Raw genomic sequence first — 14,797 nt, forward strand, 5'->3', positions numbered from 1 at the left:
TCATCCAGCTGAGGCCTCAAGCTCTCGATTTCCCCTGAAATATCGCGCAAGAATCCTCCTCACAGGCCATCGTAAACTCTCTGCATTCCGACAGCCCTTCGCTGCTGCAGGAGTCATCGGCGTGGCGTGGGGGCGACGGCGACGTGCCGATGCACGCCCCCTACGCTCACGGTGGCCGCCGGCGGTGGCGGGATGAGGTTGGCCGGGAGGTGGAGAAAGGCGCCTAATTTCCTTGGAAGGTCACGGCGGCGAGGATGATGCATATCGGCGGGGGGTTGGGGCAGAGAAGCTGCAGATCGGCGGGGGAGAGCAGAAGAGGAATGGCTCGACCGACAGTGTGAGCCTATCAATCTCGCGGAGATGGGCCCACAGATTCCGGCCCACAGGTCTTTAAACTAGTAAGCCCATTAGGCGTCTGGTGTGAATTTCAGCCCATAGATCACTTCGCGCTGCTCCGGTTCGCAATGAGCCCAGCCGGGGCCCGCCTAACCGTTCCCCACCCCTCGCGACCTCCTCGCCTTTCTTCCCACCTCCATCGCCGCCACTCCCTAAACCTCACCACCAAACCCGCAGGCGCTCAAACCTTCCTCGCTCGCGCCACCGCCACCGCCACCTCCCTCCGCGCCGCCGCTGACGGGTCGCCGCAGCTGCGGAGCGTGCGCTAGAGGGGAGAGATGGGGGGCGGCAGGAAGCGCGGGCGCTCGCAGCGTCGTCACTTCAAGCAGGAGCGCGAGAACGTCTGGAAGGACAACCCCAGGCGCCCTCCCGCCTCCGCCGGCGAAGGAGGCGAGGGGAACGGCTGGCAGCCGTTCGCCACGGAGAACCTGGCCTTCGAGGCCTACTACAAGGTGCAGACGCCTGGTTCAGATCACGCGTAGCTTCCCTTTTTGACATTTTTTTTCTCCATTAACATGGAGCAGTGCTAGCCCTTTGATTTTTCATGCATCTTTCGTGTTAGAGCGGGATGATTTGTTGTTGTAGTGCGGATGTGTCAATATAAGCTATTATTTGTAGGGTGCAGCTCTATCTAGATTGCTGATTAACGTATTGAGTACTGATCTCTGGAATGCCTTGCGCTGTCTTTCAACTGGATGTAGCATTACTTATAAACTGCTGATGTGGCTTCTGTTAGATTCTTACTGAATGTAAATATGTGTATACCTTGCAGGGGCAGCAAATTGTTCCTGAGGAAGAGTGGGATGCCTTCATGAGCATGCTCCGGAAGCCATTGCCAGCCGCTTTTAGGATTAATGCGAGGTAACTTTACTTTCTCTGAAACGTAAACATGTTTTGCAAGGCCTGGGCTCAACACGATTGGACACTGACTCAAAAACCAAACCTACTAAATTTTCTGAACTAAGACTTTCCTAATTTTAGTCTCCAGTCGAGAGCAGCTACGCTCTGCCCTCTGCCTTGTCAAACTCTGAGACGGATGCAGCAGCTGGCAGCCGCTTCCTCCTTGCATAGGAGTTCCCCCACGTAACAGTTAGCGTGTATGAACCAACATACCAGATTATTGATAATTGTGGCATACCAGTGATACCGTATTTGAAGGAGAACCTCCTTGTCAATCCTGAGAACTATTTCTGAAATAGGAACCTCCTGGCACGTTTATGTTCTAGATGAAAGACCAGCTACCTGGTTGTTAACTGTGATCAACTAGGTGAAAGATCAGCTAACTTCTCGAGAACCACATGTTTGATCTGCCTCCTCCTCTGAACAATCACTTGATTCGGGGAATCTGCACTACTCTTTGCAAGAGGATCCAGTTTCATAAATATTTTCAATAAATTGGTGTTATTTAGTTTGTAACCATATGTGGCATTCTGGCTGTTGCTCACTGTTTGTCAATTGATAGCTATTGTGTTTTGTTGGCAAAATTTTGGACTTGACTCCATGGAGGTATATACTCTGTTGACATCAAAGGATGATATGATTCTGTTCTGCTTTGCCTGCTGGTTACTTGCTTTGCTTCATCAGCCACTTAATTACGAACACATCTGTCACCTTCTCCTGTGTTTTTAATTTGCAAGAATATAAACAACTGACCTAATAGTTAGAGCAAATTGTACTTCTTTGTATTAGGGACCCTTTTTACTTCTCTTTTATGTCAGGTATAATTCTGATAACTTAATTCTTATTTTTAATGTTTGATTCTTCTATTGTATTGAGCTAAAGGTTTTTATTTGCTTCCCAGCTCTCAGTTTTGTCAAGACATTTGTTCACAATTAGAAAATGACTTCAGGAAGTCGTTAGAGACTGAGGTAATTTCTTAAAAACTTATGCATACATTTAAGTTATGCCCTTGATATTTTCTATTTCATAATACTTTTGTCATGGACAGGTCAATGATGACCATGAAAAAGAGGCTATTCGGCCTTTGGCTTGGTACCCTGGCAATCTTGCATGGCATTTGAACTTCTCTCGGATGCAACTGAGGAGAAACCAGGCGCTTGAGAGGTAAACCGACCTTGTACTGAATGCTGTTTATTTTAAATGTACCTTGCCAACAGTGTGCAGTATAGGCTACTTGACTACTTGTTAAGCTGGTGTTTCATACAAACGAATATATTTAAACTTCACAATTTTCTTTCGCATAAAGTGATGCACTCATCCACCTTAAACGTTGTTTAATAAAATGCAAATTGTTTAATCTGATTGACCGAATCAAGTGAAATCTGTCATGAATCAGTTATCAATCAACTGGCTTCTTCAGTGATTTGCCTCGTAATTCTACAATTAACGGTTCACCGAAACTTGTCAGTTACCTCTTTTGAAACTTGTAATGTCATATTGTGTATAGCATTTGATGCTATATTTTCTTGTTGAAGTTTCTCATAAGATTTTTTTAGGGTGCTTATTGAATTGATAGAGTAGAAGGGGAGCCTTGGCGCAGTGGTAAAGCTGCTGCCTTGTGACCATGAGGTCATGGGTTCAAGTCCTGGAAACAGCCTCTTACAGAAATGTAGGGAAAGGCTGCGTACTATAGACCCAAAGTGGTCGGACCCTTCCCTGGACCCTGCGCAAGCGGGAGCTACATGCACCAGGTTGCCCTTTTTTTTATTGAATTGATAGAGTAGCTGTCGACCTGTAGTGCCTTAGATAATCTGATGCATGAAGCCATATTGCAAAAGCCAAGGACGACCTTGTTTGTCACCCACCCCCAAATTTCTTTGGAGAATAACATTGTGTAACCATTGGCATGCTCAACAATGTGCTGCCATTAGAAATTGTAACTCTGGAAGCTCTTATACTATATTCTAATGACATCATTGTTGATTTAACATCTATTTTTTGACTCCAGTTTCCATGAATTCTTGAAGCAAGAGAATGAAGTTGGTAATATTACCAGGCAAGAGGCTGTCAGCATGGTGAGTGCTTTATGTTTACTTCGAAGATGCCCTATATTGTTTATCTGTGATGCCTTACATATGTTGGGGCATTCTTGTCTAAACGATGTATATTGCTTTTGCAGGTCCCACCTTTGTTTCTGAATGTGCAACCTGACCATCATATTCTTGACAGTATGTTTTATGATTTATCTATCATTACACATGTTGATGGTGTGCAATTTACATACTAAACTTTCCGTTCTTTGAACTGCCTAATCGATCTAACTTTGGCTACTCCCATAATCCGGTTTGTAACTCCATGCCTGATAAAACAGGTGCCGAAAAAGGGTTTAGAGTTCTAGAATGAGTTTTTTTGTATAAATGCAAATAAGTCAAAACAGAAAAGAAAAATAAATAACATCCAACTTATAGCTACATAATTTGTCCATGAGGTAGCTGAATCTTTCATTTAAGCGCTCTCTTTTCAGGTTGTTTTGGCTTAAACTTATTCACAAGTATTTGATACAGTGTTTAGTTGAGGAAAATTTTCTGTAATATGGTAATATATCATGAATTTTGTGACCTTGTGCAGTGTGTGCCGCTCCAGGGTCTAAAACTTTCCAGTTACTTGAGATGATCCACCAGTCAACAAAGCCTGGAGTGCTTCCAACTGCCATGGTGGATTTCGCCATCTTACATATAACGTTTACAGCTATAGTTATTTACAATTTCTATCAATTCTGAAAAGAAAACATTGATTTATCATCTGTTATTAATACTTTGCACTTTCTACTCTGTACTCAGGTGGTAGCTAATGATGTTGACGTGCAAAGATGCAACCTTCTTATTCATCAGACGAAGAGAATGTGCACAGCCAACCTGATAGTGACAAATCATGAAGCCCAAAATTTTCCTGGCTGTAGTCTTGCAAAGTTCTGTCCAGAAGCATACATAGACGAGTCCAAGCCGCAGAGGTTGGAATTTGATCGTATTCTGTGTGATGTGCCATGTAGTGGTGATGGAACTGTCCGTAAGGCTCCTGATATGTGGAGAACATGGTAAATACTGTACCATTTAGCCTGTTTGCTGCTTTCATTTTCTCCTTAGTTCCTTATCTACTGAATTGGCTACCCAGGAATATCGGCATGGGAAATGGACTTCATCGTCTCCAAGTGGAAATAGCAATGCGCGGTAAGGATTGAAAGATACTTACACCATTATCAAATATGCATTTTGCTGAATTGTTAAGTTGGTTCTGTTATAAAATTTTGGTTTTTGAAATGTACTGAAGCATTCTATGTCACTCTTTTGGTTCCCTTGCACAATTCACTATTGGCATTTGAGTATTTGATCACATGATGAACATGAGATAACATACTGCTTAGGATCCAGGATCTTGTTAAGATATCTTATAAACTCTTGTCAGATGCATACATTATCAAGATATGTATACTGGTTTCGATTTTCTTTTGCAATCAATCACGTGATATATAATCTTGCTCTCATTTTGATGGTTCTGACACTTTCCAACTATAACGGATAGATGATATGCTAGGTGCCCTGTTAATGATTTGCTACTTCAAGAAGTTAAGATTGTATTTTTGTTGTCAGGCATTGCACTGCTTAAAGTGGGCGGAAGGATGGTCTACTCAACATGCTCAATGAATCCTGTTGAAAATGAAGCTGTTGTTGGTGAGGTAATTTTTGTTGCTTCACTTCTCTCTCTGATATTTAATAATATACTAATGTTTCATGTTTGATTTGGTGAGGCTTTTTATTTGTATAAATTTGAATAGTTTGATTAAATAAATCGTGTTCAGTGCACAGCAAGTTAATTGTCAGAGAAATGCATTGAGATTAAATCATGTTCATTTTTCAGCATATTGCCTTTTGCAGGTTCTTTGTATAGTTGTTTTGTATGTCTTGTTGTAACATTGCTCATTATTTTCAACTGTATAGATTCTGCGGAGATGTGGGGATTCTGTTGAACTCCTTGATGTTTCTAATGAGCTACCTGAATTGATCCGCCGTCCTGGACTTAGCACTTGGAAGGTTAGTGTGCATATATCTATATCATGCATATTTTCTTGTTTATAGCACTTTGTTTTGCCCATCAGGTGTTTATTTTCGTAATTAGTCTTGGTTTCTTGTGAACCTGTAACTTGTCATCCTTTGGGGAGTCTAGTACAAGCAGATCATGTAAGATGTTGATCATCTTCTATTTCATGGTCTAATTAGGCACCTTATTTACTAACAATAATCAAAACATAGTGTGCAGTGGATAAAGTGGAGATAGGACTTGCAATCACATGTCATAAAGTGGAGTACATCTCAAGCATTTTCTGTTTATAAATGTAATTTCACTTTTTTGCATTGTAAGTTTTTTAAAGAGGTGTAAAAATGGTTATGTAAAGAGGAGAGATGTCCCGATTTTATCAATGTTCTATTAAGAAGAATAATTCCTTTCCATAATTATTTAAAAAAAAATGAAAGTTTGCCTTTGCCACACTTGTGCAAGGACAATCGTGTAGCAAGTGATGTTTTGCTTTGCCCTGCCGCTGTTGTTTTTGGAAACTAGTTTGCATTTTATTCCTTTGTTCTTGATGTTCTCTAACAAAATTATTCTACCCATATTGGCCTCTATACATTGCATAATTCCTGGCACTCTGCTCCCTTCTGTGATTCTTTCCAAGTATTGCAGGTACGGGATAGAGCGTCTTGGTTGGGCAGTCATAAAGATGTACTTCACTACAGGAAGAATGCAATATTGCCAAGTATGTTCCCTTCGGGTAAAGCTACCACGGACAGCTGTACGGCGGGTGGCAGTGTTGAGGTCAACATAGATGCAGTCGATGCAGATATGAGTGAGTCAGGGGGTATGGTAGAGGGAAAACAAGAAACGAAGATAGCGACTGATGACAGCAATAACGGTGACAATGGCAAGACTGAAGAGATAGAACAAGATGAATCTGAGTCTGTTAAAGTTTCAAGGGGCTCAAATGAAAAAACAGATTCAACCTCCATCGTTACAGAGCATTCAAATTTACCACTGCATCGTTGCATGAGAATTATTCCTCATGACCAAAACAGTGGAGCATTTTTTATAGCAGTCCTTCAGAAACTCTCTCCGCTGAATGGTATTTCTTTCGTCCATCTATTCCATATGTTTCAGTTATTATTGCATCAAATCTCATAGAGTAGTAGATACTGGTTCGTAGTACTCAAGTACACTATACAATGAACATAATTTCAGAGAGTCCGGTGGTAGAAGTGATGAAAGGTGAGCACAGTACCTCGAAAGACAAGGCTTTGAAATGTTCTAATGGTCAGGGATCAGATAAGGTGCCGGCTGAAGAAATTTCAGTTCAGCAGCCAGGGGTTGATGATAGCCATGTTCTCGTTGAGCAACAAAACAGAGACATGGATGCTGAAATTTCAAAAGATAGAAGCTCTGAGGAAGCTAAGGTGATTGCTGGTGAGGTGCAAAATGATCAAGCGACAAGGAGAGATAAGAGAAAGACCCAGAACCAAGGCAGATGGAGAGGGGTTGATCCTGTGATATTTTTCAAAGACGAAGCGACAATCAGAAGCATAGTATCTTTCTACGGCATCAAGGATTCATTTACCCTTGAAGGCCATCTTGTGACTAGGAACCCTGATACTAATCATGTCAAAAGAATATACTATGTCTCAAAATCAGTTACAGAAGTTTTGGACCTCAATGTGAAAGTTGGCGAGCGGCTGAAAATTACCTCACTTGGCTTAAAGATATTTGTAAGTGTCCCACTAATGTCTGCTGTTTATCCTTTTCTAGCTTCTGTCAGAAGAGCAAACTTTATTTACAATTAACACTTGTACCATCTTCTGCCCATCCCTCGTCTTTCAGGAAAGGCAGTCGTCAAAGGAGGGTTCGCCATGCACATTTAGGCTATCATCCGAGGGATTGCCTCTGCTGCTTCCTTACATCACCAAACAGATTCTATATGCATCTGCAATAGACTTTCAGCACCTCTTACAGTACAGAATCATTAAATTCCCTGATTTTGTGGATGCAAAATTCGGTGAGCAAGCTTCAGCTTTGCTACAAGGTTGCTGTGTCGTAATATTGCGTGAAGGTACATCACATTCCTTTCCTTTTTGAGCCTTAAATTAAAAGTGAATTATCACAGTTTGATGGCAACTGAACATGTTTATGAATATTCCAGGGCATGAGGATCTAGAGTCCATAGGCATGGATCCCTCTGCAATCGCCGTTGTTTGTTGGAAAGGAAAGACCAATCTGTGCGTCATGGTCACCCCCATGGATGGGAGGGAGCTGCTTGACAGGATCTCGTTTCGTTTCGGGCTCAAAATCCCAAAAGTTGATGATGGGAAGCCTGACCTGAAGAGTGACGATGGATCGGATGAGCAGCCTGATGGTGGCGCCGAGACAGTTGATCCAGATTGTATGCCTGAGAGCAAAGCAGCAGAAGACATGGATATCTCAGATGTCAAGGACGCCGAGTAGCTCGGTTTGACACCAATGCAAGGAGGCATGTCATGTCTGGTTACGATGATGCAGCAGAGCCCCGCTACCTGGCTTACGGGTTTGATGATTACTCTAGTGGGAGTGTTGTTGGCATCCCTTCGTTCTTCCTGTAGGGATTCTATCATATTGCATTGCCATGAAAACCACACCGCATAACATACATGGCGCTAGACTGCTACGGTGCTAGCTGTTGCTCCCCTGTAACGTATCATTTTGTTTTTTGGTGTGATGTTGGTACACGACTGTCGAACGGAACTCGGAACATGAAGGCGGACTATTCTAATTTGTTTGAGACATTTTGATTCATCTTGTGTGTAGGTGCATGCTTCTGGGTGCTTGGGGTGGTCATGCCGGTGATGGTAGGAGAAGCTGTGCCGTATCCGTAATGTCTGATCTCAGTGGTCTGTTCTCTCCGTTGTCAATAAGAGGAACTCGTGCTTAGAAAACGTTTTGCACGAGGACCGTTGACATGTCATTTTGGTGGTAGAAAGTTGGGAGAAGACATTGACGAACGGAAGGAACACCACGTGCACAACTTGACGCGCCAAGGAATCACCGATCAAAGGGGTGGATTCAGTACCGTGCAACATATTTCGGGTAGACCTACTAGAGACCAATGCTTGGTATATCTGTAGAAGGTCTGCCCAAGGTCTTCTCCGGTCCTGTGTCCCTTCTTATGAAGCTAAATCTTCCAACCTCTTCACGACGTCTTAGCCTTTGGGAGGATGCATGGACGAGTTGGTGGTCTTCAAAAACGGTATCCCGGCCGTCCCGAGGTAAGAAGCGGCGTCGACCCGGTCACCTGGTCACTTTCCACGGGCGTGCGCACGACCCAGCGCACTGCGCACGTCGAGTCGAGAGACCACACCGTACGTGACGGCCCGACGGGAGAAAAGCACTTGGGCAGGCCACGGTAGCTTTTAGGGGTGAGGTGGTCGATGTCACGTCCGTCCGGCGTGCCGGTGGACAGCGATCGACCGACCTGTTTGCACACGCTCTTGGAGAATTCCCGTGGAGACCATACAAGTCCGCGGCACCGCCAGCTCCGTGGTGCCAACTGCTAGCTAGTGCTACTAGTTGCCAGAGCAATTCGGTCGGTGCAGCTCCGGTTGTCATCAAAAGAGAAAAAACGGTCGGTCGGTGCTCCGGAGAAAGTAGACTTTGCCTGATGGAGCGTGTGGCGACAGTGCCTAGCTGGCTCCCTCGGTTACTTCGGTGTGGGAAACTACCGTTCAAACCCACACGTGGCATGCGTTCAAGTTCTTGTAGACCAGAATTCAACTTCTTGTCTCTTCTCTGCGCTTCAATCTTCTTTTTTGATTAATTGTTGACGGTGCTAGTTCTATTTGGAGTTCGCCTTGGTTTTCCGGATGGGAAACTATTTATGATCATCTTGTCATTCAACAACAATCTTTTTCTTACCCTGCTCAAGTTATAGATCTTTGGAACTGGGTCAAAAGAATTGGAATGCAAACTTGATCAATTCTCTTTTTACTCCTGAATTGGCTAATACCATCCTACAAACTCCTATTATTAATGCAAATGGTAAGGATATGTTGGTTTGGAAACTAACTCCTGCAGGTGAATTCTCTTCCAAAAGTGCTTACAAGCACTGCTTCAACAATCTTCAGCATCCACCAAGGCAAAGGCCTAACATTGTTCCTATGCAGGTCATTTCCTTTGTTAATCAGGTGTGGGAGGATAAGCAAATGGCACCAAGAATTCGGACATTCGCTTGGAGGCTTCTTAGGAAAGCACTTCCTACGGGTAAGAGGGCATGTAGGTACTCCAAGCATATCAATGAAAACTGCTCTAGATGTGGACAACTAGAAGATGAAATGCATATGTTGTTTCTCTGCCCTTTTTCTAAAGCTGCATGGTTTTGCTATTCTTGGTTTATTAAAACGGAATCTCTGGCTGAAAATTATCATTCTATTCCTGATATGATTTGTGCTTTGGTTACATCTCAACATCCATAAATAAACTTGACTACTCTCTATACTTTTCTATGGTGTCTTTGGAAAGCTCGGAATGACTGTCTATTTTACAACAAATTATGCAGGCCTTCCCAGGTGTATCATGCAGCAAATGCAATAATTCAAGCAACCAATTTAGAAGATAAGAATTTCGCTCAACAACAAGAAAACGATAAAGCTCAAGCGCAGTTGCAGGCTTCTTCAACAACCACGCATACACATGAATGTAATAACCTTGCAAGGAATGTCATCTTTTGCGACACAGCCTAGGAGAGACGCACAGATTCAGAGCTGGGTCATGCTGGCTTAGGAGTAATCATCACCATGCAAGACAATCGGCACCTCCAACAACTACACGTCTCTGCGCTTTCGCGTCCAGTTTCATCACCCCTCCAGGCTGCGACTTATGGGCTGCTCCTAGCTACAAAGTTAGCAGATCTTCTGCAGGTTCAGAACCCTCACTTTTGCACCGACTGCTCGGTGTTAGTTTCGCGGCAAGGTCATCAACGGTATTTGCTGCTCCAGGATCTTGGGAGAACAGACCTCTCCTTGCAGAGATCCAAGCCTCTCCCTCTTTTAATCGTAACAAGATCACTCACATCAACAGAAGCAACAATGTAAAAGCTGAATCATCAAGCTCGATTAGCTTTGCGGATTCAGACAAGGTCCTTAACTGTTCGTTGCTTATGTACACAAGCAGATCAAGGTCAATGTCCTGGCACGGACATAGTTTCTGGTTCTAGCATGAGTCCCTTCATGCTTCTTTTTGTAAAATGCACCTGATCATCAATAAAGTTCTCTTGTGTTAAAAAAAATAATCTTTTTTTTTGGTTGTTGCCTAGCTAGGTTGCTCAAAGTCCTGGATTAGCCGGTTTGTGCAACTGCGCTCACATTGCAACGCATAGTGCTTAGACTAGACTGCGTACTACTCCCTCCGTCCTAAAATTTTTGTCTTAGATTTTTCTAAATACGGATGTATCTAGTTACTCCCTCCCTCCAAAAAAGCTTGTCCCTCAAATAAATGTATCTAACACCAAGTTAGTGCTAGATACATTCATTTGAGGAACAAGCTTGGGACAAGCTTTTTTGAACGGAGGGAGTACATTTTAGTGTTAGATACATCCGTATCTGGACAAATCTAAGATAAATTTTTTGGGATGAAGGAGTACTAATTAGGTGGATAATTACCATCTCATCGGCTCGATAGGGCAGAAAAATGGAGCCTGACGTGTGGTTTGTTAATTAGTAGTACTACTTAGGTCATTATCATCGATGACAAAAGTGTTTTCCTCTGCTAGACTAGATCAGTAATGTCACGTCACAGAGAGAAACGGTACACAAGTCCATGGTCGCAAGACGAACTGGGAATTTGTTTTTGGCTGCGCGCGATAGTATGACTCGTGTGTTGGATCTTTTGTTGACGCCTAGTATGGTTTTCTATGAGCTCGTTTTTAGAAAAGGAGGATGACCCCCGGCCTCTGCATCTGGACGATGCATACGGCCACTTTATTAATTATTCTCACAAGACCTTACAAAGACATACAACAGCAAGACTAAAGCCACTTTCTCAGCAACAACTGTCGCTACACCTATCCAATCGATGAAGGGGCGCTGATAGTCTGGGCCTAATACCAAACAGACATCGCAGCCAAACCTAAACATCTAAGACCTGAGGTCCCAACCAGGACGCCTGCCGGGTATGGGGTACCTACCAGTCCGGCTCACTCCTCAACCAGGACGCCTGCCGGGTATGAGGCCGCCGCAGCCACCTGCCACCAAACCATCTTCAGAGCTGTACTGTTGCATCTACCTTGCACGGTCTAGCTACCGTCGACGCCACCATGACGCCAGACAGCTCCACCGCTCTGCGCTCGTCCATCCCGACGCGGACACTCTGAAAGATCTGTCGTGCGTAGCACCTGCCGACTAGGCATGACACAGCGTAGCACCTGTCGGTCAGGTATGACTTGACATCTCTTACCAGACGCATCTGACGCGGTTAGAACGCCGCTCCTCCTGCCAACCACCACACCATTGCCGCTGCTGGAACTGACACACGAAGCCGTTCACCCATAGCAACTCCCCCGAACGCCCAAGCCTCCCAAGACGGCGCCTCCATGGAGGTTATGACGCAAAGGGCGCCGCCGCCGTCCAATCCAAGACGGATTTTGGACTTTCGTCCGGGAACGGAACGGAGGTGGATAGGAGGGACCTCGACTTCGCCATCAAGGTGGGTAACGACGTCAAAGCCGTCGCCGATGCCGGGCCGAGCTAGCCGACCAAAGTTTCCTCCAGTCCTCTTCCTGTCCAACCAATCTCCATCTGCTTTGGATCTGGCAGCAGCCAAGACCCGAAAACTCCAGAGAGGGAAGCACCATAAGGCTCAACACCTCCGGCGTAGATCCACCCAGGCACCGGATCAAGGAAGACCCGACCTGGCAGCGACGAAAGCCACCATCCTGCGCCGGCCGACGGCGATCAGGCACCGGATCCCGAAGAAACAGACCCGAGACCGACGGCACACGCGACCACCAGATCCAGCGGCCGCACCACGTCGCGAGCACGAACCCCAACCACCGGCGCGCAGTGCACGTCGCGGCCAGGATCCATCTGCAGCGCCGCCGCACCCCGCAAAAATACGGCGCCTCCTCTCGATTGGCCGTCCCGCGCCAGCCCATTCGGGGGAAGGGGAAGGGAGCCCCGCCGCCAGCCCTGCCGGCCTGGCTTCGCCCGGCGGCGCTACTGGCGGCGGCGAGGATGGAGGAGATGCGGGAGAGTCCGGGCGCCGGCGGCTAGGGTTTCCCCCTGGTCGCCCACGGGGGCGACCCGAGGGGTACGCGGTGACCCATCCGCTCTGAAAATGCTGGGGGGATAACCCTTTTTTAGATGCAGTTCAGCGCTTAGCGCCGTTGTGGACACGGCGAGACGTACTACGGTAGACTTGGTGCTCGGTCGCGTCAGAAATCGTCGAGGACGACGACGGCCATGCTGCATGCATGTGACCATGGCTTGGTTATGAGAACGGTATCGTAATGTGAGATCTAAGGCATATTGAATATATTTTTCCAGGGAAAGTCGCATTGAATGCTTGACCACATCATATATTATTTTCAGGAAAAAAGAAGTTTTATTTCAATATTAGAGATAATTCCATATTGAAGTTTGGGGTTGTATCTTTGACTTTGATGGTAGTTCAGAGTTGTAATCTGGATTTCTCTCTCAAAACTATAGGGTTATAGTCAAGATGTACAAGTTCTTCAATGCAAGATGATCCTCTCTATAGCCATAAAAACAGTGCTAAACTTGGTTCGACTATGCAAAATCAGTCGATCTGTTATCCTAGTTTGCTCCCGTCTAAGCTTTTATACAATAAACTTCCAGTCCACAATCAATTATTTAATCTCAGCTACAAGACAAGCATCTTCTATTCTTAAATAGTTGCAACCCACTGCCTATTTTTTCTCTTCATGCAACGATGCCACATCATTAAATCATGCATGTGATCATAAGTTACAAGTTATGCACTCATCTATTCATGTAACTATGCCACCTCAGCAACCATGCATGTTAATTGTTCCACTTATTTTTGTGCAGGCATAGACGGTCATGTTACACATTCTTGTAGTATGACCTACATATATTTGTATGTTGTAAACTTGGAGCAAATATATGTAAGGCCAGGTTACACTTTTTTGGTTAAAACTGCCATCACGTTTGACTTCAATCCAATAGAATATTCTTTTTATATAACTTTTTTCACATGCTTCATATACTTTATTGTTTTCAAAATACATTCTGAAAGCTTTTTTTGGCAATAGTTTTAGTTTTTTTAGCATCTGTTTATGCATATGTTTTGCCAAGGTTCCCGCAGCAACACGCGGGACATCATCTAGTATGCTGAACGAGCTAAGCCGCCACCAAATAATGTCGCTAAAGCCTTTGAAGAGTCCAACCGGACAATGATGGGCCCTTCAGAATGCTGCTTAGCCAACATCATGTCTTGCATCATAGCATGAATCTCTGTTTGAAGAGCATCGTTGCAGCGGAATAAGAAACGATAAGTTGCAAAGATTACACTACCTTCATGTCTCCTGAGAATCATTATCCGCTGCCGCTTCCCATCCACAGATTCAGTATGCATCTATTTTAATAATGCTATGTTCATCGTACTGGAATGTAAATTACAGTGATAGAGGTATCCACTGATCTTTTACCGGATCCAAGATAAATAAGACTTCTTTGGCCAAACGTATAATTCAACATGTAATTTAGTCGAGGACGTGCTTCTTATCACCACTCCCCTACTGAAACTGGTCTGACCTTGCCAATTATAGCCGAGAAGTCTTCATGCACGTTTCCCATAGAGACTAAGCTCCATGGAGCCGTAGCCGACGTCGTTGAACCCCTTATCTCATCCGAAGTACCTGGCCGCAGACCTTATTGGCATGCATGCATGATGATAAACCTTAACCTCGCTGCCCAGAGGATATGACATGGACCTACACCAGACCTCCGTCGATTTTGTCCCGCCGAACAAATTTGACGTGGATCGGGGCCTAGAAGACCATCTCGACGACAAACCGGTACCATTCACCGAGCACTGCCTCCGCGAGGACCACACAATGCCCCATGCGCCTTCCAAGGGTATGAAGCAGTGGCGAATCTAGAAAGAAATGAAGAGTGGGCTCAAAGTTTAAGCCGAGAAAACTGAACGCTCTTTTGAAGAAAAAGTCGCTTATTTCCTAATCCTTTTGTGCAAATAGACCGAAACTTTCCCGGATTACTACTGGAAACATGTACTATTTACTAGAATTTTCCTGCATGGTGGTGCCGAGACGGTTGAACCAGATTGTGTGCTTGAGAGTAAAGCATTAGAAGACATGGATATCTCAGACGTCAACGACACGGAGTAGCTCGGTTTGACACCAATGCAAGGAGGCATGTTATATCTCGTTAATATG

General features: G+C 44.7%; 1 protein-coding gene across 1 annotated transcript; it reads left to right on the top strand.

Annotated features, from left to right (window-relative positions):
- Window positions 1-522: 522 nt before the first annotated feature.
- Window positions 523-8,166, top strand: LOC123104052 (RNA cytosine C(5)-methyltransferase NSUN2). The gene is made up of 15 exons (XM_044525773.1): window positions 523-848; window positions 1,169-1,257; window positions 2,198-2,264; window positions 2,345-2,460; window positions 3,305-3,371; window positions 3,476-3,524; window positions 3,925-4,010; window positions 4,137-4,390; window positions 4,468-4,523; window positions 4,944-5,029; window positions 5,292-5,384; window positions 6,034-6,469; window positions 6,586-7,106; window positions 7,219-7,447; window positions 7,538-8,166. The coding sequence occupies exons 1-15, from the start codon at window positions 675-677 to the stop codon at window positions 7,837-7,839; spliced, it is 2,625 nt and encodes an 874-aa protein (XP_044381708.1). The 5' UTR covers window positions 523-674; the 3' UTR covers window positions 7,840-8,166.
- The last annotated feature ends 6,631 nt before the right edge of the window (window positions 8,167-14,797 follow it).

The sequence above is a fragment of the Triticum aestivum genome, chromosome 5A (genome assembly GCF_018294505.1).
Source record: "Triticum aestivum cultivar Chinese Spring chromosome 5A, IWGSC CS RefSeq v2.1, whole genome shotgun sequence".
NCBI lineage: Eukaryota > Viridiplantae > Streptophyta > Magnoliopsida > Poales > Poaceae > Triticum > Triticum aestivum.